This window comes from Gigantopelta aegis, chromosome 9, assembly GCF_016097555.1.
Source record: "Gigantopelta aegis isolate Gae_Host chromosome 9, Gae_host_genome, whole genome shotgun sequence".
In the NCBI taxonomy this organism is placed as follows: Eukaryota; Metazoa; Mollusca; class Gastropoda; order Neomphalida; family Peltospiridae; genus Gigantopelta; species Gigantopelta aegis.
In genome coordinates this window covers 61,073,356-61,097,371 of record NC_054707.1, presented here as the reverse complement: position 1 = coordinate 61,097,371, position 24,016 = coordinate 61,073,356, and the positions used below count along the sequence as shown (strand labels likewise).

Sequence of the window (24,016 nt, the reverse complement as noted above, 5' to 3'; positions counted from 1 at the left end):
AATCAGGATTTTGCCTGGGGGTACAAGGCGGTACCTCACGTATCATCTCATATTCTACCTCTACTAGAGTCGGTGTATTTCTCTCTGATCGTCAGTCTGGCTGTCGCCAACCGCGAGCAATCTGCTGGCCATAAACAGCACTACCGGAGATATTACGTAACTACTAGCCACATGGCCTCCGCACCTGGCTGGGTGTGTATTAGGCGTACCGATCGAGGACCGTCGCGCAGAAGTATTACGTAACAAGTTGCCCATCTGGGCTTAAGTGCAATGAAACTGCACACGGCCCTCTAACACAATTAAAATCGCCACAGGCGAAACAAATTTAAGGGCATGTACCGTCACACACCCCCACATCAAAAAGGATATTTCCTCTACTCTAGGAATAGGGAAATATACTACATTAAAACAAAGGGGTGCGTTAACCGACGCATACGGGCATTTATAACACATGTAATAATAAGGTGACTACCAGTAATCACACTGAGTCTCTGAGTCCCTGGTATACAAATAAAATATATATAAACAAAACAGAAATAAAGAATGTCAACGCATTATCATAACGTTCAGCTTCGGGACAGGGCATCAGCGATTACATTGGATGTGCCCTTGATATGTTCAATGGTAATTGGGTATTCTTGCAGAAGAAGACTCCATCTCAAAACTCTCTGGTTGGAGGCTTTCATTAGGATGGTCCAGTCCGTCTTCGTCTTCTTGGAACAGCACAGCTCCAGCACCCACGTCACTGGCACCCACAGCTAGCTTGAACGGCATTCGGTAGTCTGGTGCTGCCATCACGGGAGACGAGTAGCGCCTCTGCTTGAGACGGTTGAATGACTTCTCGCATTCACCTGACCAATGGAACTTCGTTTCCTTCTTTCTCAGCGTCGCACGTTTTCCAGGTTTTCTCCGATAGGCATGCTGTCGACGGGGTGTAGCGTTGGGTTCCAAGCGCACATCTTGGCTTAAGGTATTGGTAACCGTTGGAAGGTCCCGACAAATGGAAACATTGTCTTGTATCAATGTAGTCAGCTTTGCTCGCTGGGGGTTCAAGTCTGCTAGAATCTGGCTGTTGGCCAACTTGATCTCCGCAGTCTTGACGTCATCACAGGAAATTGAGTGTCTCTCAATTTGGACCGGTCTCTCTGGAACTATCGGCAGTCTGTCAAAATAACCTTTTAGCAAATTGATGTGACAAGACCTACTTTTCCTAACCCTATCAGGAGTGTTTATCACATACCCTGTCTCATTAACCCGTTTGTGCACAACATAGGGCCCGAAATACCTGTTCTGTAATGAACCCCGTTTAATGGGAAGGTACAGCAGCACCTTATCCCCTGGTTTAAATTCCCGACTCTTAGCCTTCCTATCAAACACTGATTTTATTTTGCTCTGAGCATAGCTCAGTTGCTTCCTATCCTTTCTATCTCTAACTCTCTTATTCATTAATACTCCCTTGTCCACAGTTAACAAGGTAGTGCGAACTGCCAACAAATTTGGATCAGCCCCCTGCTCTAGGATTAACTCTTGTCTATTACAAGGTTAAGTCCCCTCTATCAAACACAACTGGTTCAATTCCCCTCTGCGGGAGATCAACAGGTTCCACCACATTTAATTTGTCAGATGACTTATCTACCATTTTACTGATAACCTCATCCACTCCAATTTCATGGCTCACACACGTATCAGACAAATCACAAATATCCTCTAGATCCCGTGCTAACCTACTGGCCATAGCCCTAGTCTTTACACACGCAGGATATCTAATCTCATCAACCTCACTCTCTTCTACTGGTAAAGGGCTGTCTTTAATTAACAATTGGTCACATGTCGGCTGACAACACTGACTAGTCAAATCATTACCCAACAAAACTCCTATGTTTTCAACAGGCAAGTCCTTCACAACACCCATAACGACTGGTCCCGTCACAAACTTCGAACACAAGAAAACCTTATGTAACCGGACAACCATTTTTTCTCCAGTAACTGAGGTTAAAGCCAAACTACGTCCTATGTCTGAATTTTCAATACCAGCTAAACACTTTTGCGTTATCAGACTCTGACTACACCCGGTATCTCTATAGATTGATATAGCCTTAGGACTCAATTCTTGTTTCACATCACAAACCATACCAGTGGACACATACGGGTTTACTTTCTCTGCCATGGGACTAACCATTAACTCTCTCGCTAACGGAGCTGACCTCACTAAACCGACCACTTGCGCATTATCGCGTTTCCTTTTAAAACAGTCCCCGATAAGATGGTTATCCTTTTTACAGTAACTGCAGTGTGGACGAAAAGTTCGTGCATTGGCTGATAATGCAGGCCTATCCTTACTTTGCCCACCAGGTACATTCCTTGCCTGACTAGCTGACCAACTAGATGACTCTCCCCGATAGTTACTTTCCCGGGAAAAACCTGGCTGAAATTTCTTCTTATCACCCTGTTGTACAGAGCTACCCTGTACTGCCTGAGCTTTGTGTATTAACACGTAATCATCTGCCACTATGCCTGCCTCCTCTATCTTTTTGACTTCACGATCCTCTAAGTGAATACGTAAGCTAACTGGTAATCCATTTTTAATGTCCTGTAAGATCAACAACTCCCGTAACTCGGTATATGACTCTACCTGATGAGACACCACCCATTTATCAAACATCCCTGCCTTCTTAGCCACAAACTCACTATAAGACTGACCCTGCGTTTTTCTAAACTCGCTATACCGTAAACGATAATCCTCAGGTCGTAATTCATAAGCCCTCAACACTGCAGACTTAACTAGGTCGTACTGACTTGCTCGCTCATCACTCATTGAATTATAAGCTATACTAGCCTTCCCCTTAAACTTAGACACGGCTAACAATGTCCACTTAGACTGCGGCCAATTTAGCTGCTTAGCGGCCCGTTCAAAAAGTTGGAAAAACATCTCTACCTCCTGGTCATCAAATACAGGCACTGATCTATAAGCCTCCGACATGTTAAACCCATTTCCGGCTTCTCTTCTGACTTCTTCAGTATTTAACTTTAACTCATGTTCCACTTTTAATTTTTCTAACTGGAATTCTCTATCCCTATGTCTATCTTCTCTATCCCTCTCTTCTCTTTCTCTCTCTCTCTCTCTATCCCTCTCTCTATCTTCTCTATCCCTCTCTCTATCTTCTCTATCCCTATCTCTATCTTCTCTCTCCCTATCTCTATCTTCTCTCTCCCTCTCTTCTCTTTCTCTCTCTCTCTCTCTATCTAATGCACGTTCTTCTCTTTCTCTCTCTTTCTCTTCTCTTTCGTACTCAAGCTTTTTAAAAGCTAATTGTTGTTCCACACTTAACTCATTTATCTCTATCTCTGGAACAATCTCACTGTCTTCCATAACAGGCCTATCACCAAAAACTTCCTGGATAATAATTGTCTTTATATCACCTAAGGTTTTAGCTGATGTTAAATCAATTTCTCGCTCACCCGCGATTTCAACTAACTCGGCCTTACGTGCTCGCTTAATCTCCACTACACTGAGCGTAGGCCTATCCAGCAAATTCTTATCCATGTTTAGATATGACGCACTTATTATTAATTAATTTTCTAGTGAACAACGTGCTACTTCGAGTAAATTTGTAAAAATTAATTTATAAAGCCCCCATTTACAAACAATACTTTTTTAAATATGCATGTCCCGTTTCAGATCCGGGACGAGCGCCCCAATTTTCTACTCCTGTTACGGGGATTCTATAATTCCCGTAACTGAATAAAACACGATTATCAAAATATCTCTCCTAACTGTATATCTATTAGATCTCTCTGTAACAGGCTGTTAAACCCTGGTATGGCTCGTCTAGGTATGATCAGAGATACGATCTTATATAAAGTATATATTATTATAGCACGTTAGTTCTCTAGAAACACAACAAAAACACAATACACTTTGGAATCTGTATTATCCTACGCTGACAAATGTACAGCCGTAGTAGTTAATTAATAACAGCAATAATAACAACCCAGAACTGATCACTGAATTAGTTAATCTCTAGGTGTCTAGTTACACAATATGCGAATCACTTCACCGTTACACCACACCCACACGTGTGATAATTGAGAAACGCTTCCAGGAGAAGTTAATTAATATAGGAATTACAACACCATTCCTAACTGGTTAATTTTTAATTAACCCTTACTACTCGTTCAGTAACGTGTGATAATTTAGGAACGCTTCCAGGGGAACTTAATTAATAAAGGAATTACAGCTCTATTCCTAACGGGTTAATTTTTAATTAACCCTTAACTACTCTTTCAGTAATCTTGTAACACAGAATTAATACTGGTACCTATCACAATAAAGACAATAACCTACAGTTTACCTAGGTCGTCTAGGATGACTGGCTAAGCTTTATATTACCAAATACTCGTATAATGTTAGAACAAAAAGTCTACGATTTACTTCGTCAGATGACCGAAGACACTGTCTAAAGAATATTGGTATAATACAGTATCAAAATATTTAAAGTCACATCAATCACATCAAGGTTATACACAGAGCAGAAATAAAAAATATTTACCAAAGTCCAACGGACTACGTTCCCTGGGAGCCGTCCTTTTCGTTCTCTTTTTCATATCTCTAAAACACTAGCTATTTATTATAAATCAGGATTTTGCCTGGGGGTACAAGGCGGTACCTCACGTATCATCTCATATTCTACCTCTACTAGAGTCGGTGTATTTCTCTCTGATCGTCAGTCTGGCTGTCGCCAACCGCGAGCAATCTCCTGGCCATAAACAGCACTACCGGAGATATTACGTAACTACTAGCCACATGGCCTCCGCATCTGGCTGGGTGTGTATTAGGCGTACCAATCGAGGACCGTCGCGCAGAAGTATTACGTAACAAGTTGCCCATCTGGGCTTAAGTGCAATGAAACTGCACACGGCCCTCTAACACAATTAAAATCGCCACAGGCGAAACAAATTTAAGAGCATGTACCGTCACACTTGTGTAATCGTCAGCAGTGGTACTGTCAGTGTCTTGTTTTAAAATATATATTAAGATTTCTTAAAGGGACTTCGTCCTTAAAGCGAGACTCATTATTTAACAAGAGGATTGACAATGACATGTGTTAATCTACTCAGCAGTAATACACTCAGAAAATATAAAATTTACAAAGCGTGTAATGGAAGCCGTAACTTCCATTATGATTATGAATCTGACATTAGCATATTCAATATCGTATCTCGGCATAAGAAGTTATAATCTAGTCGGCAATTATGAATGATATTCAATTAACAAACTGAATAAGCAACACCAAAAATGTAACAAGACGTGCAACCAGACCCTAACAAGTTGTGTATAATGTCTGTCTGGCAATAGCAGACTAAAGATTTATGTCATTTATTATGACGTTCCAGAATAAACTCAGGGTTCATTTCTAGAGGAAATAATAGTACGATCGTGTCATAAAATGGTACATTATCTCTAAAACTGTATCGATCGATAAATATCCATATGGATCCACTGAGTGCGATCAATCTTACGACCCATCGTACTTCAGGTCAACCAGCCATTGACAATAACTACACAGCAAGCATGGAGTTGACGACCGTGTCTGTAACGACCTGATGATGGTCACTATGTAGAACCTTATTAAATATATATTGTACCCACCTGGAAGGATTATCTTGTACCCACCTGGAACGAGTTGAGAATGGTCTCTATGTAGAACATTATTAAATATATTTGTACCCACCTCGCATGAGTTGAGGATGAGCTCTATGTAGAACCGTATTAATTATATCTTGTACCCACCTGAAACGAGTTAGATATATATTTTACCCACCTGGAACGAGTTTAGGATGTTTTCTTTTTTTATGTAGAACCTTATTAAATATATCTTGCACCCACCTAGAACGAGTTAAATATATCTTCAACCCACCTGGAACGAGTTAAAGATATCTTGTACCCACACTTGGAACGAGTTTAGGATGGTCTATGTGTAGAACCTTATTAAATATATCTTGTACCCACCTGGAACGAGTTAAATATATCCTGTACCCACCTCGAACGAGTTGAGGATGGTCTCTATATAGAACCTTATTAAATATATCTTGTGCCCACCTGGAACGAGATAAATATATCTGGCACCCACCTGGAAGGAGTTACAGATATCTTGTACCCACCTGAAACGAATTGAGGAAGGTCTCTATGTAGAACCTTATTAAATATATCTTGTATCCACCTGGAATGAGTTAAATATATCTTGCACCCACCTGAAACAAGTTAAAGATATCTTGTACCCACCTGGAACGTGTTTAGGATGGTCTCTATGTAGAACCTTATTAAATATATATTGTACCCACCTGAAACGACTTGGGGATGGTTTCTATGTAGAACCTTATTAAATATATTTTGTACCTACATAGAACGAATTACATATACCTTGTTCACACCTGGGACGAGTTAAGGATGGTCTCTATGTAGAACCTTATAAAATATATCTTGTACCCACCTGGAACGAGTTAAATATATCTTGTACCCACCTGGAACGAGTTAAAGATATCTTGTACCCACATTTGGAACGAGTTTAGAATGATCTCTGTGTAGAACCTTATTAAATATAGCTTGTACCCACCTGGAACGAGTTAAATATATCCTGTACCCACCTCGAACGAGTTGAGGATGGCCGCTATGTAGAACCTTATTAAATATATATATTTACCCACCTGGAACGAATTAAGGATGGTCTCAATGTAGAACCTTATTAAATATAGCTTGTGCCCACCTGGAATGAGATAAATATATCTGGCACCCACCTGGAAGGAGTTACAGATATCTTGTATCCACCTGAAACGAACTGAGCAAGGTCTCTATTTAGAACCTTATTAAATATAGCTTGTATCCACCTGGAACGAGTTAAATATATCGTGTACCTACCTAGAACGAATTAAATATATGTTGTACCCATCTGGAACGAGGTCAGAATGATTTCTATGTAGAATCTTATTAAATATATCTTCTACCCACTTGGAACGAGTTACAGATATCTTGTACACACCTGGAACGAGTTGACGATGGTCTCCATGTAGAACCTTATTAAATATATCTTGTATCCACCTGGAACGAGTTAAATATATCTTGTACCCACCTGGAATGAGTTGAAGATATTCTCTATGTAGAATCTTATTAAATATATCTAGTACCCACCTGGAACGAGTTGAGGATGGTCTCTATGTAGAATCTTATTAAATATATCTTGTATCCACCTCGAACGAGTTAAATATATATTGTACCCACCTGGAATGAGTTGACGATGGTCTCTATGTAGAATCTTATTAAATATATCTTGTATCCACCTCGAACGAGTTAAATCTATCTTGTACCCACCTGGAATGAGTTGAGGATATTCTCTATGTAGAATCTTATTAAATATATCTAGTACCCACCTGGAACGAGTTGAGGATGGTCTCTATGTAGAATCTTATTAAATATATTTTGGGTTCCACCTGGTCAGGAATGAGAATGACCAGGATGTAATACACGCCAAACAGTGGAATCAACACTAGCGTCGATTTTGCCAATTTCCTACAAACACAAAAAAAACCCCACATGATACACAATCAATCATAAAGGCTGTTTGGCCAAAATTGGTCGTAGAAACGGTTAAAGTTTGTTGTGTTTAACGATACAACTAGAGCACACTTATTTATTAATCATCGGCTATTTGATGTCAAACATTTGGTTATGTTGACATAGTCTTACAGAGAAAACCTGCTACATTTTTCTATTAGTAGAAAGGGATCTTTTATATGCACCATCTGACAGACAAGATAGCACATACCACGGATTGTTATATACCAGTCGCGGTGCACTGGCTGGAACGAGAAATAGCTCAATGAACCCACCGACGGAGATCGAGCCTAGACCAACTGCGCATCAGGCGAGCGCTTTACTACTGGGCTACGTTCCGCCCCCTCGTTACAGAAGGATTAGAAAGTAATATATATATTATAGTTTTTAATTTAAAAAAAAGAGTGTATGCATTGGGTGAAGTGTATATGAACAGACTCACAAGACATAAACTAATAGTTGACGTGTCTCCCCCACACACACCCCTCCCTCAATGTGATCAGTTTAGGAACAGCCCCAGGCTAACACGATCTTTCGATGATAATTAGTAACGGGACAGTGCATTGTAATAATGGACATATGTCTTCTATTTACTGTCCGCTGGTTGTATAGGGTCAGGAGTTGAAATTTCACACCTCGAAGGGTCAGGAGTTGAAATTTCACACTTTTATGTCCATTAGTGCGAAAAGGTAGTGAACTGTTTAACGAGACGAAGAGCGCGTCATTATTTCCGGGTTTCCTCTCCTTTAGTTTGTGTGTAAATGGCTTCGTGTGAATTGTGTTCATTTCCAACTCGTTTAAACAACCATTTGTTATATGCTCCATTACCTACTAATTGATTTATTTCTAATTTGTTTTTCTTCTTAAATTGATTTACCTGTTTACATCCATGTGAGGTTCAAGCACGCTGTCCTTGGCGCACACCTCAGTTATCTGGACTATCTGTCCAGAACAGTAGGTTAGTGGGACTGGGTTTTTGCTGCCATTGTAATATGTTTCTGACTAATACAATTGTGTAACAATTAAAATTGTACACTAAATACAGATTCTTGGTTAGAATATCAGTGTCTGAATATTCAATGTGTTTGGGGCCGGACGTAGCCCAGTGGTAAAGCGTTCGCTTGATGCGCGGTCGGTCTAGGATCGATCCCCGTCGGTGGACTCATTGGGCTATTTCTCGTTCCAGCCAGTATTCCATAAGTGGCGTAACAAAGGCCGTGGTATGTATTATCCTGTCTGTGGGATGGTGTATATAATAGATACCTTGCTGCTAATCGAAAAGAGTAGCCCATGATGTGGTGACAGCGGGTTTCCTCTCTCAATATCTGTGTGGTCCTTAAACACATGTCCGACGCCATATAACCGTAAATAAAATGAGTTGGTTGTGTTGTTAAATAAAACATTTCCTTCCTTCCACATAACCGTAAATAAAACCATTTCCTTCCTTTCTTCAACATGTTTCTGAAGGTCCTATTGTTTGTAAGTAGCCCAAACTGTATTTCAACTACCAATACATTCGTACCTACGAAAACAATATATATTAATAAGAAATAAATGAAGTTTGACCTAGTACAGACACTAGGACGATCAGAGACCTTTAATATACAGCCATATTTAACGTGTAGTTAGAGTTGTTAAACAAATCTCTGTTGGTCGACAACATCTTAAAGGGACAGACCCTAGTTTTTAAACACTAAGGCATATTGTTTACCTAGACCCTACGTTTGGTTAATTAACAAACCTGTAACAAATTTGGATAAAACAGAGTGAAACATGAGTCGGTGACGTTGAAATACCCTTAAACAAAATAATAAACAGCGACTCGATATCCGTTACTTCTCAGACGCACGTGTGTTTTTAAAAAATTTAAAAATACATTTTGTTGTATTAGAAACATCAGGATGATCAGAAACACTTCGGTTGTACAGAAATGGATCATCTAAACAATAAAATAGAAGTAATGTTTGATTTCAGTGCTCAAAAACGGCTCTAATTGTAAAATATGCCTTAGTGTTTAAAAACTAGGGTCTGCCCCTTTAACAACGACCGCAAACTCAGGTCTGTCCTATTAATGGTTAGTGATTATTGAGAGAGAAGTCGGTGTAGTAGGCTCTACATCTCTCCACTGGTCCGTTAAAGAGATTGTCCCGAGTTTGCAGCCATTGTAAGATGTTTCCGTCTAACAGAGCCTCTTTGGAGGTGGAAATTACATAGGCAAGACATTTTCTACAGGAATATCAGTGTTATAGTATTTAATGTGTTTGCAGCCGTGCGCTAACGTCTGTGTACTCCGTTTGCGTCAAAAGGGAACCGATGAATAATTGCAACGTAACTCTATAATTCGTATAATATATTATTAAATTTTAAACCCATACCAACTCAGTTATATATATATTTTTAAAAAGATTTATATGTAAATAAATAAAAAAAGTTTCTCAACAAATTATCATCAAATTATATAAACATTGACTTGTGGCAGACAACACACCAACTGACCGCCGAAGATGAAAGAAGAAGAAGATGATGGGGATGGTCACACGCTCCGGAAACCACCACCAACTATCCCCAAGTATGCTCTGACATGAAGCCCACAAGGCAAGAGAAAAAGAGGCCGCCCAAAAAACACATGGCGAAGGGACCTCCAGGCGGACACCAACAAGACAGGCTATGCCCGGAGACAGCTGGAAACAAAAGTCCAGGACAGAAGACTCTGGAGAGAGCTGATGTCGACGGCCTGTGCCCCTGGAGGGACAATGGGTATATAATAATAATAAGCAAGTAATAGCTTTTTTACAATAAAGGGCATCATTCCACATGGGTGATGTCCAAAAATAAAGTTTAATTGTGGTACTCAAAACGTATATTTTTCTGATGTATAATGTTTAAAGTTTTTAAATGCAAACTTTTGTTCAGCAAATATCACTGACAAAAATGTTATGACAACAAAGGGTGGTTACAGACACTACACTGATACTATAACACCATGACAAAATATTAAAAAAACCCTTCAAAAACATAAACTAAATAAATACTTATTTACTTCTTTTAATGTATTTCAACACCTTAATGGTGTAATTATTGTTGTAATACTTAAATATTTTATCTTTGCCATTTCTGTTTGTATTAACAGTTCATGGTAGATCTAACTAAAATTTATTTCAATAAAAAAATATGCCAATTTCTCTAGGGATTTATGGGATTTATAAATTCAAGTTTATGCTTATGACAGTAGCTTCTTTCTTTTTCACATTAAGGTTATGGACACTACAGCCTTATATATAACAAGACATAAATGCACTTCATCAAAGTAATATTATGGTATTTATTTGCCAGGATGTCCAATTCATTAACAATTATAAACATAATATTTATTTTATCTAAGATTTAACTGACTGTTAAAGAACCATGTATGCTTTTATGCATCACATAACTATTAAATATGAATTTAAGCCAGTTGTGCTGAGATATCTTAAAAATTATAGTCCCATTTCCAACTATTTGTAATAATGTTATTTTAAGGCACAATATACTGATTTACATTCAACTTAGACAGGCAAAGAACCTCAAATAGTAAAGTCAGTAATATTTGGTTATGGATAATACCAAACACAACCTGAGTTTTAGATATAAAATCATAATGTACATGCACAGTATGTAAAATAATACTGTCAACAAAGTAATAATGTGCATTCTTTAGCTTAAAATGTTCATGAAACAGTCCGAAAATAAATGGTATTTTTGTTAATGCAAAATAAACAGTAACCTTACCCAATGGCAATCATAAATTAGAACAAAATCATTAAATTTTGAATATAAGTATAAAAGGTTTGAAACAAAACAAATAACATTTCCCATATTTAAAAAATACAGTAACTGTTTAAAAATGTTTAAGATGATTATTAATAGTTTTCATTGGTCAGCTGCAAATCTGCTGTTCATAGCAGATGTGATATCTGGTAGTGTCCATAACCAATCAACTGAACATACATGTATTTATTTTTAAAATATTAACATTTCTGAAATGAGCATCAAGCTGACTACTTGTATTATGTTCCAGTGTAACTTAATTTGTTTACTATATATGACTATGTAAAAGTAAATTTTAGGAATTATTTGACTAAAAAATGTTGTCTTTTCTCCAAATTTCACCTTAAACTTTAAACAAAAAGAAGTAAAAAAAATGGTGCAAAAATATATCATATTCATATGAAATCTATATCTTATTGGTATTACTGTTGACATTTAATCACTTAGTTGTGGGCAAGTTATATTTTACCACAAAGTTTCTATATTACTTTTCTGGTTACAGACACTACAGAGAATCCTGACTGAATGTAAAGCACCCCTAGTAGTATGTTATTGGTAGGATTCTATCTTCAATGTTATGTCTCACTGTGAACTTAATTGGTTATTCAAGTTAATAATTAGCTAAACACTAAACACAATTCAAAAATATTTTCAGTATGAGGAATGTCCTGGTAAAGCTACAACATGTTAAAATAAGAATAAACATAAATAATATAGCTGAATTGGTAATTGTTATTTCATCCAGAATTCACCCTTAAAAATAACACAATTATGATTAGCAAATTAAAGAAAAGAAAATGTAACTACATATTTTGGTATTTTTTATAAAGTATCTATTTATAATGATGCTGTTTGAAAGGTTACAGACACTACAGTAACAGACTCTACAAATTCACATTCAGTGTGTATTATTTCAAATCCTTCAGCTACTTCACATTTCTATTACTTTGCAGAGTTACTCCATACATCTGACTTGTAAACCTCAATTGGATGTAGAATTCTTTTGATCAAGTCAAAAAATATTATATGGTTGCCTCAATTTTGTTAGATTTTTGTAATATTAAAACATATTGCACTTTTTATTCCTAAATAATAAATACTAATTATTTGTAGAAAATTCAGTGCAACATGATTTAATTTCACTTAATGTTTAAAGACTTAATGTCCATATAGCATGAGATATAAACTGTCTTTGAAAAAAAGCATAATGAGCCAGTACATTTACATAAATTGCAATAACTTTTGAACCTGATCACTATTTTTTATAAAATAACTAACAATTTAAGAGAATTGACTTGTCTGCAAACCACTGTTATTTTAACACAAAACATGTTCAATACATTTTTAAAATAAAGGGATGATTTCAGTGAAAAAAAGTATCCTAATTTGACCCACTAATTGACTTAGTGTGCAAGTTTTATTGAAATAAGAGATCTGAAATACTCCGCCAGTTAGGTGTGACCCATATGCACCAACACAAACCAAACAGTGATGAGTTGGACCACAATATTTCATTGTAGAATAGCATAACATTTTTTTTTTTTTTTTTTTTTGAGGAACAGCTCTCTTTATTTGAAATGTCTCGCCTAGAATTATGATCAAGGGAGCTCAGCAATCGTGCTGTGATAGTTGCAGATGGAGAAACCTTAAGCTTTAGGATACTTTCTAATACTAGTGTCCGTTAATACTCATATAGATTGGATGCGGCGCGTGCGTGCGGTTCGGATAGAAAAAAAACACCCCAAAACACAAGACGAAATACATTAGTTTCAATGACAGCTCTGGACTGGATGCGTGCTATGCGTGCGTCTGAAAACGCACGCGGCCAGCCGCAATGAAATAATCGTATATGGTGTATATGACCAAAACGCATGCAGCCAGCCGCAATGAAATAATCGTATATGGTGTATATAACCAAAACGCACGCAGCCAGCCGCAATGAAATAATCGTATATGGTGTATACGCCCAAAACGCAGGCGGCCAGCCGCAATGAAATAATCGTATATAACATACTGAATTATGGCCTGGTCTCTTTATTGTAAAACTGCCAGCTGACTCCAGGTAAGTAAGTGTATATATTAAATAATTTGCATTCTCATGGAAGGAATCAATAATGCAATACGCGGAGACTAAAGGTAGAATTAAAGAAAAGAGAAATGTTTTATTTAACGACGCACTCAACACATTTTATTTATGGTTATATGGCGTCAGACATATGGTTAAGAATCACACATATTTTGAGAGGAAACCCCTATCGCCACTACATGGGCTACTCTTCCGATTAGCAGCAAGGGATCTTTTATTTGCGCTTCCCACAGGCAGGAGAGCACAAACCATGGCCTTTGTTGAACCAGTTATGGATCACTGGTCGGTGCAAGTGGTTTACATCTACCCATTGAGCCTTGCGGAGCACTCACTCAGGGTTTGGAGTCGGTATCTGGATTAAAAATCCCATGCCTCGACCGAGATCCGAACCCAGTACCTACCAGACTGTAGACCGATGTCCTACCACGACGCCACCGAAGCCGGTCAAAGGTAGAATTGTGCGAGCTTTAGTTTGGCTGTTCCATCAGTTGTCTTCATACCTATCTCAAGCAGACGATTAAGCCTATGCAATTTGATTGTAATTTGGGCTGCGAACCCGGTACCTACTAGCCTGTAGTCTGAGGCCCATTTTGTAATAAAGAACCAATTTTGTAATATGTACCCATTTTGTAATAAAAAACGACCCATTTTGTAATAAGTACCCATTTTGTAATAAAAAACGACCCATTCTGTAATAAACGTAGGTACCCATTTTGTAATAAAATCGGACCCATTTTGTAACAAAAAAAATGTCCATTCTGTAATAAAGGCTTAAAACGTCAGAATACGACATAGATGTTAAATATATACAAATTGAAATAATTTTAAACTTTGTGTTTAGATTTTTTTTCAGTGGTTGGGAGTTCGTCATGGGTACGAATATGTCTTAAGGTTGATTCTGTAAGTGAACCTATTCAGACCGCTCGCTTGAGGTGCTTGTGTCGCAGGATCGAACTTCTGTGGACACACAAATTGGGTTTTTTGTCTGTTCCAACCAGTACCCTAAAACTGGTATACTAAAAGCCCTGGTATGTACTATCCTGACTATGGAAAAGTGCATATAAAATATCCTTGCTGTTTTTCGTAACCCATCGTGTGGTATTATCTATCATGATCGGGGCGGGATCTAGCTTAATCGGTTGAACGTTCGCCTGGGGGACTTGGGTAACAGGATAGAACCTTATCGGTGAACACATCAATTGGGCTTTTTGCCGTTCCAACCAGTTCCTTCTCCCCCCCCCCCCCCCCCCCCTCCCCATTACGCCACGGCTGTTACATTATAATCTAAGTGTAGATATGTGTAAGAGAAAGTAACCTACATTTATGTGTTGTAAAAGCCGTAGCAGCTGATTAAAAATAGTGGGTTTAATCGACAACTACTTAAGCTGAAATACACTTAAACTAGTATCCGTCAAAAGTGATTTCCCACTGACACTCCCTCCCCACACACCCCAGCCGCCCTACACCATCCCCCACCCACCACGAGAAAGTGAACAATACACATAAAACACATGTGATCATTCAGCCGATGGTTGTGGAAGTTAATTCTACAATTATTGTGTACAGGTACTGTCCATTAACCGATTTACCGCTTACACTGTACTTTAGTTTGCCGCCTGACTATGTGCTCATATGCGGTTTTGAATGCATATATATATATATATATATATATATATATATATATATATATATATATATATATATATATATATATATACACATATATATATATATATACATATACAATGTATATACCCACACCTGCCTTTCTTATTCTTATTTTTCTTTTGTTATGGTTACCGACAATATTAGGTATATATATATATATATATATATTTCTTTCTAAACTTCTATGTACATTTGCTAATAATCCCATAAATATGAACATTTTAAATATATACAGTGTAATAATATTACAGAATAACCAAGTTAACATGTTTATAATGACGACGAATCCTAAAACAAATGAAAAGAATAATCAAGTACAAAGAAATTAGGTTTCAATATTTTTTGTCTTTCATCCTGGTGTGCTCGCGTTTTCAAAAGAAACCGTCCTTCAATCAACATGTTCAGAAAGGAACATCAAAATATTATGTTTTCAACTTGCCGCTTTAGCGGCTACTTTATCATAGGATCTGAAAAAAGAAAATTGATGTGTAATCTATAGTACGAATAAACAACATTTAGTTAAAAGTAAACTGATGCAAATTAAGGAGAATTCAAGGGCTGGGGTAGAAAAATGTGCAGCTTACATATGCATTCATTGGATTGTGTATATGTATTCATTCACCTTTGTATTATTTTAGCTAGGATCCAAATTTTCATCCATACGGAGAGTATAATCAATGCACGACAAAATAATCATCTCCTGTTTTAAATGTATATGTGTTTCAATTCAATTATTTTATTGCTTTAAGCTGTAAGCTTATCAGCACAGCATATATACACAGTATGTATAAACGCACAAGAGAATTCAGTTATTATATTCATCAATTACACGCTTTTGGTTTTCATGTTAAGTAATAATACAATGAAATATATAAACTAAATGTTACCTACATGCATAAAAGTATTACATTCACAAACAGTATAAAAGAAAAGTGACAACTAGTATGCTTTTAGACAAGAGAGTGCCTTAACTTATAATTTTTATGCCAAACTAATATACTTATCAATATTAATTAAATCTTTAATGTATGCTTCTTTAACATCACAAAGTATTTTAATCAGCTGTTGCTGTTCCGATAATTATGATACAGACTACCCACACAAGCTACTATTTTTGATACACAGCTGTAGAACATACTTGGTTCTTCATACCCCAACCGAATAGCACTGGTTGGAACAAGAAAACAATGTATATTTAGGGGGTTAGCGTTTAATATTATTTCACTTTGTATATATTAAACAAAGGCCTATACCTATGTTGTAATCTGACGTTTTAAGCCTTTATTACAGAATGGGCATTTTTTTATTACAAAATGGGCACTTATTTTTTATTACAAAATGGGTCCGATTTTATTACAAAATGGGTACCTATGTTTATTACAGAATGGGTCGTTTTTTATTACAAAATGGGTACATATTACAAAATGGGTCGTTTTTTATTACAAAATGGGTACATATTACAAAATGGGTCGTTTATTACAAAATGGGCCTCAACACACGACACCACCGAGGCCGGTGACAGGTTTCAAATGGCTACACTCGGGTAAAACAACACTGGTATACACAACACATTATCCAAGTCCGTGGATGGCCGACCGCATGTTCGATAATTTTACGATTTTGACAGGGTTTTGTTTTTGCATGGTTGTCTCCCTTATTTTTTGCACCCAAACATGAAAATCTCGAAAGTTAACCAGATATCTGCAGGATCGAATCATAGTTTTAAAACCTCGCATGTGGCAGATAATGGATTTCTAAAACCGTTTTCTTTTTAAAATTTCTTTTCTCAAAATAGTCACAACCCAGATAACAGTCAGTGTACGGAATCGGACGATGTAGTACCATTCAAACACTAACAGGCAGTGTACGGAATAACAGGCAGTGTACGGAATCGGACGATGTAGTACCATTCAAACACAAACAGGCAGTGTACGGAATAACAGGCAGTGTACGGAATCGGACGATGTAGTACCATTCAAACACTAACAGGCAGTGTACGGAATAACAGGCAGTGTACGGAATCGGACGATGTAGTACCATTCAAACACAAACGGGCAGTGTACGGAATAACAGGCAGTGTACGGAATCGGACGATGTAGTACCATTCAAACACTAACAGGCAGTGTACGGAATAACAGGCAGTGTACGGAATCGGACGATGTAGTACCATTCAAACACAAACAGGCAGTGTACGGAATAACAGGCAGTGTACGGAATCGGACGATGTAGTACCATTCAAACACAAACTATACGTGACTCGTAAACACCAGCGGGACGGGGCTCGATGCGCGGTCGGTTTAGGATCGATCCCCATCGGTGGGCACATTAGGCTATTTCTCGTTCTAGCCAGTGCACTATGGCTGGTATATCAAAGACCGTGGTATGTGCTATCCTCTCAGTGGGATGGTTCATATAAAAGATCCCTCGCTACTAATGGAAAAATGCAGCGGGTTTCCTCTCTAAGACCATATGACAAAATTACCAAACATTTGACATCCTTTAGCCGATGATTAATACATCAAGGTGCTCTAGTGGTATCGTTAAACAAAAGAAACAAAGTTTAAACACAGGCGCGCACGTACATACGCACGCACGCGTGCACACACATACACACACAAATTCGATGCTTTTTAAATAAAATATTCAAACAATTTTTAAACACGAGCAAATAACACTGGTCCCAGTGCACTGTTAGAAAAGAGAAATAACCCAGAGTTCACCAGGGGTGGGTGGAGTGGGGAGGGGTGTCGTTTCTACAAAACATCACCTTTGATATATGGGCATCAATATTCTATCATTGAGCTAACGTCCGCTCAAAACCACTAGGAGACCAAATTAGGGATGTTCCAGAATTGATTCGGGGGCGGGAGTCAGTTTTGGAAGGATGTGTCAAACTCACCAACAATAAACAATAATTACAGTGCCTCAGTTTCATCAGCGTATCATATTTCTGGTTCCAGCCAGTGCACCACGACTGGTATATCAAAGGCCGTGGTATACTAGTATGTTATTCTGTCTGTGGGATGGTGCATATAAAAGATCCCTTGCTGATAATCGAAAAAGAGTAGCCCATGAAGCAGCGACAGCGGGGTTTTTCTCTCAATATATGTGTGGTCCTTAAACATATGTCCGATGCCATATAACCGTAAAAAAGATGTGTTGAGTGTGTCATTAAGTAAAACATTTCCTTCCTTCATCAGCGTATTTATATATTGACCCGTAGTACAATCATAACAAAACTTTCTAGGGTGGGAGCGCGTCCCCCCCCCCCACACACACACATATAATATCCTTACTACGCCGCACCCACTTACGATCAGTCACCAGGGCCCCGTTTTACGACGCAATCTTAGCGCTAAGATCACCTTTTAATTGCATAACTGTCTTGTGCTCTATAAGGTGATCACTTCGTAAAACGGAGCCCTGGTAAATAAAAGGTAATAATAAAAATATCTTCTGTCCACAGAGATGGGTGTGAAGCATCGTTTGTGTACTTACCGGTATCTTCTAGGGTCCCGCGTGTTGGTCGCCATCAGTTTCGTGAACAACACTCGTATTATATTGATAAAGAAGAAAAAGTTTATCTGCAACAAATGAAAACAAGACAATAGGGCCAGGAGTCGGACAGAACTTAATTTATGGGGATAATTTCGACTTTATACTAAAAGGAGGGGAAAGTATAATTTGGATGGCGTGGTCTAAACAATAATAAACAATAAAAATAATAATATATCCCTTTATAACGCCAAATTTAGACTGGCTAGCTAAATAAATTTTAAAAATACATAAACTAATTTAATCAAAAACATGTCCTTGGTTTGGAGGAAAAGCGCCATAATATATAATTTATTAACATAAAGGTAAATGAAAAAAACCAACATTGTTGTAAAATACTAGATAATATCTTTTCCACCCTCTCTCTCTCTCTCTCTCTCTCTCTCTCTCTCTCTCTCTCTCTCTCTCTCTCTCTCTCTCTCTCTCTCTCTCTCTCTCTCTCTCTCTCACCCTCTCTCTCTCTCTCTCCCTCTTATCTAGTCTGAGAAAATGGCCTTTACAGAGTAGTAGTGGTTGTATTATGTCTAGGTTCGGTTAACATAAATTGTAACTTACACATATACTTGCTGTTATTGGCCCCCTCATAATCCAGTAGTAACCGCCTTCGTGTGTATTCCAACACCTGTAGCAACACAACAAAGGATTAGATCACGATATTTAAAGATATATTATTATAATATAACTACTGTACTTATAGCTGACACTTGTAATCGCTTGCTTAAAATATTCGTGTTTGTACATTTGATGGGTTCTTGGTCTTTGTGAATCGACCGAATGGTTTGATCATTGTCAGCTCTTACCACTGAATCGACCGAATGGTTTGATCATTGTCAGCTCTTACCACTGAATCGACCGAATGGTTTGATCATTGTCAGCTCTTACTACTGAATCGACCGAATGGTTTGATCATTGTCAGCTCTTACTACTGAATCGACCGAATGGTTTGACCATTGTCAGCTCTTACTACTGAATCGACCGAATGGTTTGATCATTGTCAGCTCTTACCACTGAATCGACCGAATGGTTTGATCATTGTCAGCTCTTACTACTGAATCGACCGAATGGTTTGACCATTGTCAGCTCTTACTACTGAATCGACCGAATGGTTTGATCATTGTCAGCTCTTACCACTGAATCGACCGAATGGTTTGATCATTGTCAGCTCTTACCACTGAATCGACCGAATGGTTTGATCATTGTCAGCTCTTACCACTGAATCGACCGAATGGTTTGATCATTGTCAGCTCTTACCACTGAATCGACCGAATGGTTTGACCATTGTCAGCTCTTACTACTGAATCGACCGAATGGTTTGACCATTGTCAGCTCTTACCACTGAATCGACCGAATGGTTTGACCATTGTCAGCTCTTACCACTGAATCGACCGAATGGTTTGACCATTGTCAGCTCTTACCACTGAATCGACCGAATGGTTTGATCATTGTCAGCTCTTACTACTGAATCGACCGAATGGTTTGATCATTGTCAGCTCTTACCACTGAATCGACCGAATGGTTTGATCATTGTCAGCTCTTACCACTGAATCGACCGAATGGTTTGATCATTGTCAGCTCTTACCACTGAATCGACCGAATGGTTTGATCATTGTCAGCTCTTACCACTGAATCGACCGAATGGTTTGATCATTGTCAGCTCTTACCACTGAATCGACCGAATGGTTTGATCATTGTCAGCTCTTACCACTGAATCGACAGAATGGTTTGATCATTGTCAGCTCTTACTACTGAATCGACAGAATGGTTTGATCATTGTCAGCTCTTACCACTGAATCGACCGAATGGTTTGATCATTGTCAGCTCTTACCACTGAATCGACCGAATGGTTTGATCATTGTCAGCTCTTACCACTGAATCGACAGAATGGTTTGATCATTGTCAGCTCTTACTACTGAATCGACAGAATGGTTTGATCATTGTCAGCTCTTACCACTGAATCGACAGAATGGTTTGATCATTGTCAGCTCTTACCACTGAATCGACAGAATGGTTTGACCATTGTCAGCTCTTACTAATGAATCGACAGAATGGTTTGCCCATTGTCAGCTCTTACCACTGAATCGACAGAATGGTTTGATCATTGTCAGCTCTTACTACTGAATCGACCGAATGGTTTGATCATTGTCAGCTCTTACCACTGAATCGACAGAATGGTTTGACCATTGTCAGCTCTTACTACCGAATAGACAGATTGGTTTGACCATTGTCAGCTCTTACTACTGAATCGACAGAATGGTTTGATCATTGTCAACTCTTATTAATTAATCGACAAAGTGGTTTGAACATTGTGAACTCTTACAACTGAATCAACAAAATGGTTTGAACATTGTAAACTCTTACATGTAGAGTAGTATGCAGGGTTTAAAATATTTTAGCGTGTTCAAAAAATCATGCTCTGACGGAAAACATATTTTAAAAATGGAAAATTCGTTTTGATCAGTGGTTTCGAACCCCCCCCCCTCCCACACACACACACACACACACACACACACCACATCACCCTACCCCTGCATACGCGCCTGCATACACGCCTGCATAGCCTGATCTTTGGTGTATCAGTATCGGCGCACTGGATGGGATGGAGATGGGGATGGGGGCGAATTCACCTAGAACGAGGGGTGGGACGTAACCCAGTGGTAAAACGTCCGGCTGATGCACGGTCGGTTTAAGATCTATCCCCATCAGTGGGCCCATCGGGCTATTTCTCGTTCCAACCAGTGCACCACGACTGGTAAATCCAAGGCTGTGGTATGTGGTATCCTGTCTGTGGGATGGTACATACAAAAGATCCCATGCTACTAATGGAAAAAAGTTGCGGGTTTCCTCTCTAAGACAACGTAAAAAATTACCCAATGTTTGACATCCAATAGCTGATGATTAAAAATAAATCAATGTGCTCCAGTGGTGTCGTTAAACAAAACAAACAAACTTCTTCACCTAGAACGATCGATCCTATAAGGCGCGGATCCAAGATTTTTTTAATAGAGTGGGTCTATGTCCTTGACAGATGGTCGGGATAAGTTTGCATTTTTGGTGTATTCTGTAATATATATATATATATATATATATATATATATATATATATATATATATATATATATTGTTTTACCAAAAATAGGGGGCGGGCCCCTTTGGGCCCCCACATGAATCCGCGCCTGCCTACGACCCATCGAACCTCAGGCGAATATACTAACACTGAGCTACATATTATCAAGAAACGATTTTGAAACTTACAGTGTATTCTGTAGGAATATTCTAACAAATACCCAAGGTATGACGAAAGTCAACGGTAACACTGCAATAGAAAAAATAAACACATTAGGTCATGGTACATGGAAACTACGGCAAAACAACCGCAAGATTACCATCGCTCTACTTGAAGTTGCGCAAGATGATAGAATAATAATAAGTGTGTCAAAGGTCCGGTTTTCAAAATACGCAGTGGTACGTGGAACACAGTGTTTCGGTTTCCGCACTTGTAGTGTTATAATTATATACATATGTAAGTGTCATTTCCGGAAGAGATTATGACGTATTGATTCATATTCTGTACCATCACACGTTAACCTTGAAGGACACGATAGTTGCACACCACCATTAATTTTGTTACGTGTATTTTAATTCAATTTCTATGTCAGAATACATTATTTAATATCAATATAATTATATCATTTAACTGTTATATTTTTTTAAAGTACAATAACTAAGTAACAGACATGCAAACAACTAAACACAGGTTGACCGTGAACATTTTGAGTGTACGAACTCTCGGTTAAGCCAAAACTACGTATAATTTTTCATCTAATATCCCGTTTAAAGATACAGCACACCACGTACAATTGTTCGGCTAATATCCCGTTTAAAGATACAGCACACCACGTACAATTGTTCGGCTAATATCCCGTTTAAAGAAACAGCACACCACGTACAACTGTTCGGCTAATAGCCTGTTTAAACATACAGCACACCACGTAGGGCCTACAATTGTTCGGCTAATATCCCGTTTCAAGATGCAGCACACCACGTACAATTGTTATGTTACAGTGACACAAATAAATAACTTAAAATAAAAAGTCTGAGTAATTTAAATAGTTCAAAGGTCAACCTACTTTTCTTAATGTTCAGACCCTAGTTTCAACATCGTGAAAATGGACACTAGGTTTAGTTAATCTACAAACCTGCAACACATCTGGATAAAGTTACAACATAATGAAACAAGAGTCTGCGACGTTAAAATTGGAACATATTCATAAAACTAGACTACTGCTCTTCTCCATAACTGTTACTTTTCAGAGGTATGTGTTTTTAAAAAATATGAAAAATACATTTCGTGGTAATAGAAACACCAGGGTGACCAGAAACAATTCGGATGTACGGAAATGGATAAGCTAAACAATACAATATAAGTACTATCTGATTTCAGTGATTCGTAGAGTTTAAACGGCTCTATTGATGAAAAAACCTATAGTCTGTCACTTTAATGAAAAATGTCGGGCAACAAAATTATGTATGTAAAAAGTATGTAACAAGGTATTAAACTGACGCCATCCTATTGCGATGTAGAACTTGAAGATGGTTTTCTGGTTGAAGACGGCCACGAATATGATGGTGTGCAGATAGAGACCCTCCACGAAGATCCAGATGTAGTTGGCGCCCAGTGCGTAATGAAACATCGTGAAGAACAGCTTACACTCCCAGTGCTGTTAATACCAGAAAACTAAATTACAAATAATATTAATGATAAGGGACGAAGCAACTGAAGGGTTGGGTTGTTTTTGTTGATTTTTGTTTTGCATGCCCGGACGCAGGGGGGGGGGGGGGGGGTGCGAGGGGTGCGTACGCACCCCACATAGTCTGCCAAGGTCCGTCCGTGGATGTGTAAAAAAAAAAAAAAAATAGTCCGACGATGTGACAAATTTACTTCCCAGAATGCAGGAAAATGCATCTGCTGCATTCTAGATTTAAAAACATTTCGGGGGTGCATGCCCCCGGACCCCCTGTGTGTTATTAGTGTTGTTGTTTTTGTTTGTGTTTTCTTGGGAGAGAGTTATTGTCGTTGCGGTTTTGTTTTGTTGTTGGGGGTTTTTTGGTTGTTTTGGGGAAGGGTTTCTATATAGGGGCTTGTGCATGAGGCATATCTTAATATATGAAAACATATAAAGAATGACTTTTATTGTTGTTATTAACAGGAGAAACATTTGGTCACTACGAAGAATACACGATTCTCTGCAACGGATCTTTAGTCAGATCTTAACTCTGCCTACAGGATTTAC

The 24,016-nt window shown here is 38.2% G+C and overlaps 1 protein-coding gene across 1 annotated transcript in view; it reads right to left on the bottom strand.

The window, feature by feature from the left end:
- Positions 1 to 24,016, bottom strand: part of LOC121380397 (parathyroid hormone/parathyroid hormone-related peptide receptor-like) — a 67,524-nt gene that overhangs the window by 2,956 nt on the left and 40,552 nt on the right. Inside the window, exons 7-11 of the mRNA XM_041509192.1 lie at positions 23,287 to 23,443; positions 21,978 to 22,038; positions 19,281 to 19,347; positions 18,669 to 18,754; positions 7,426 to 7,564 (exon numbers count right to left, since the gene is read on the bottom strand). Of these exons, the coding sequence (XP_041365126.1) occupies positions 7,426 to 7,564; positions 18,669 to 18,754; positions 19,281 to 19,347; positions 21,978 to 22,038; positions 23,287 to 23,443 (510 nt within the window). The remainder of the gene's footprint in view (positions 1 to 7,425; positions 7,565 to 18,668; positions 18,755 to 19,280; positions 19,348 to 21,977; positions 22,039 to 23,286; positions 23,444 to 24,016) is intronic.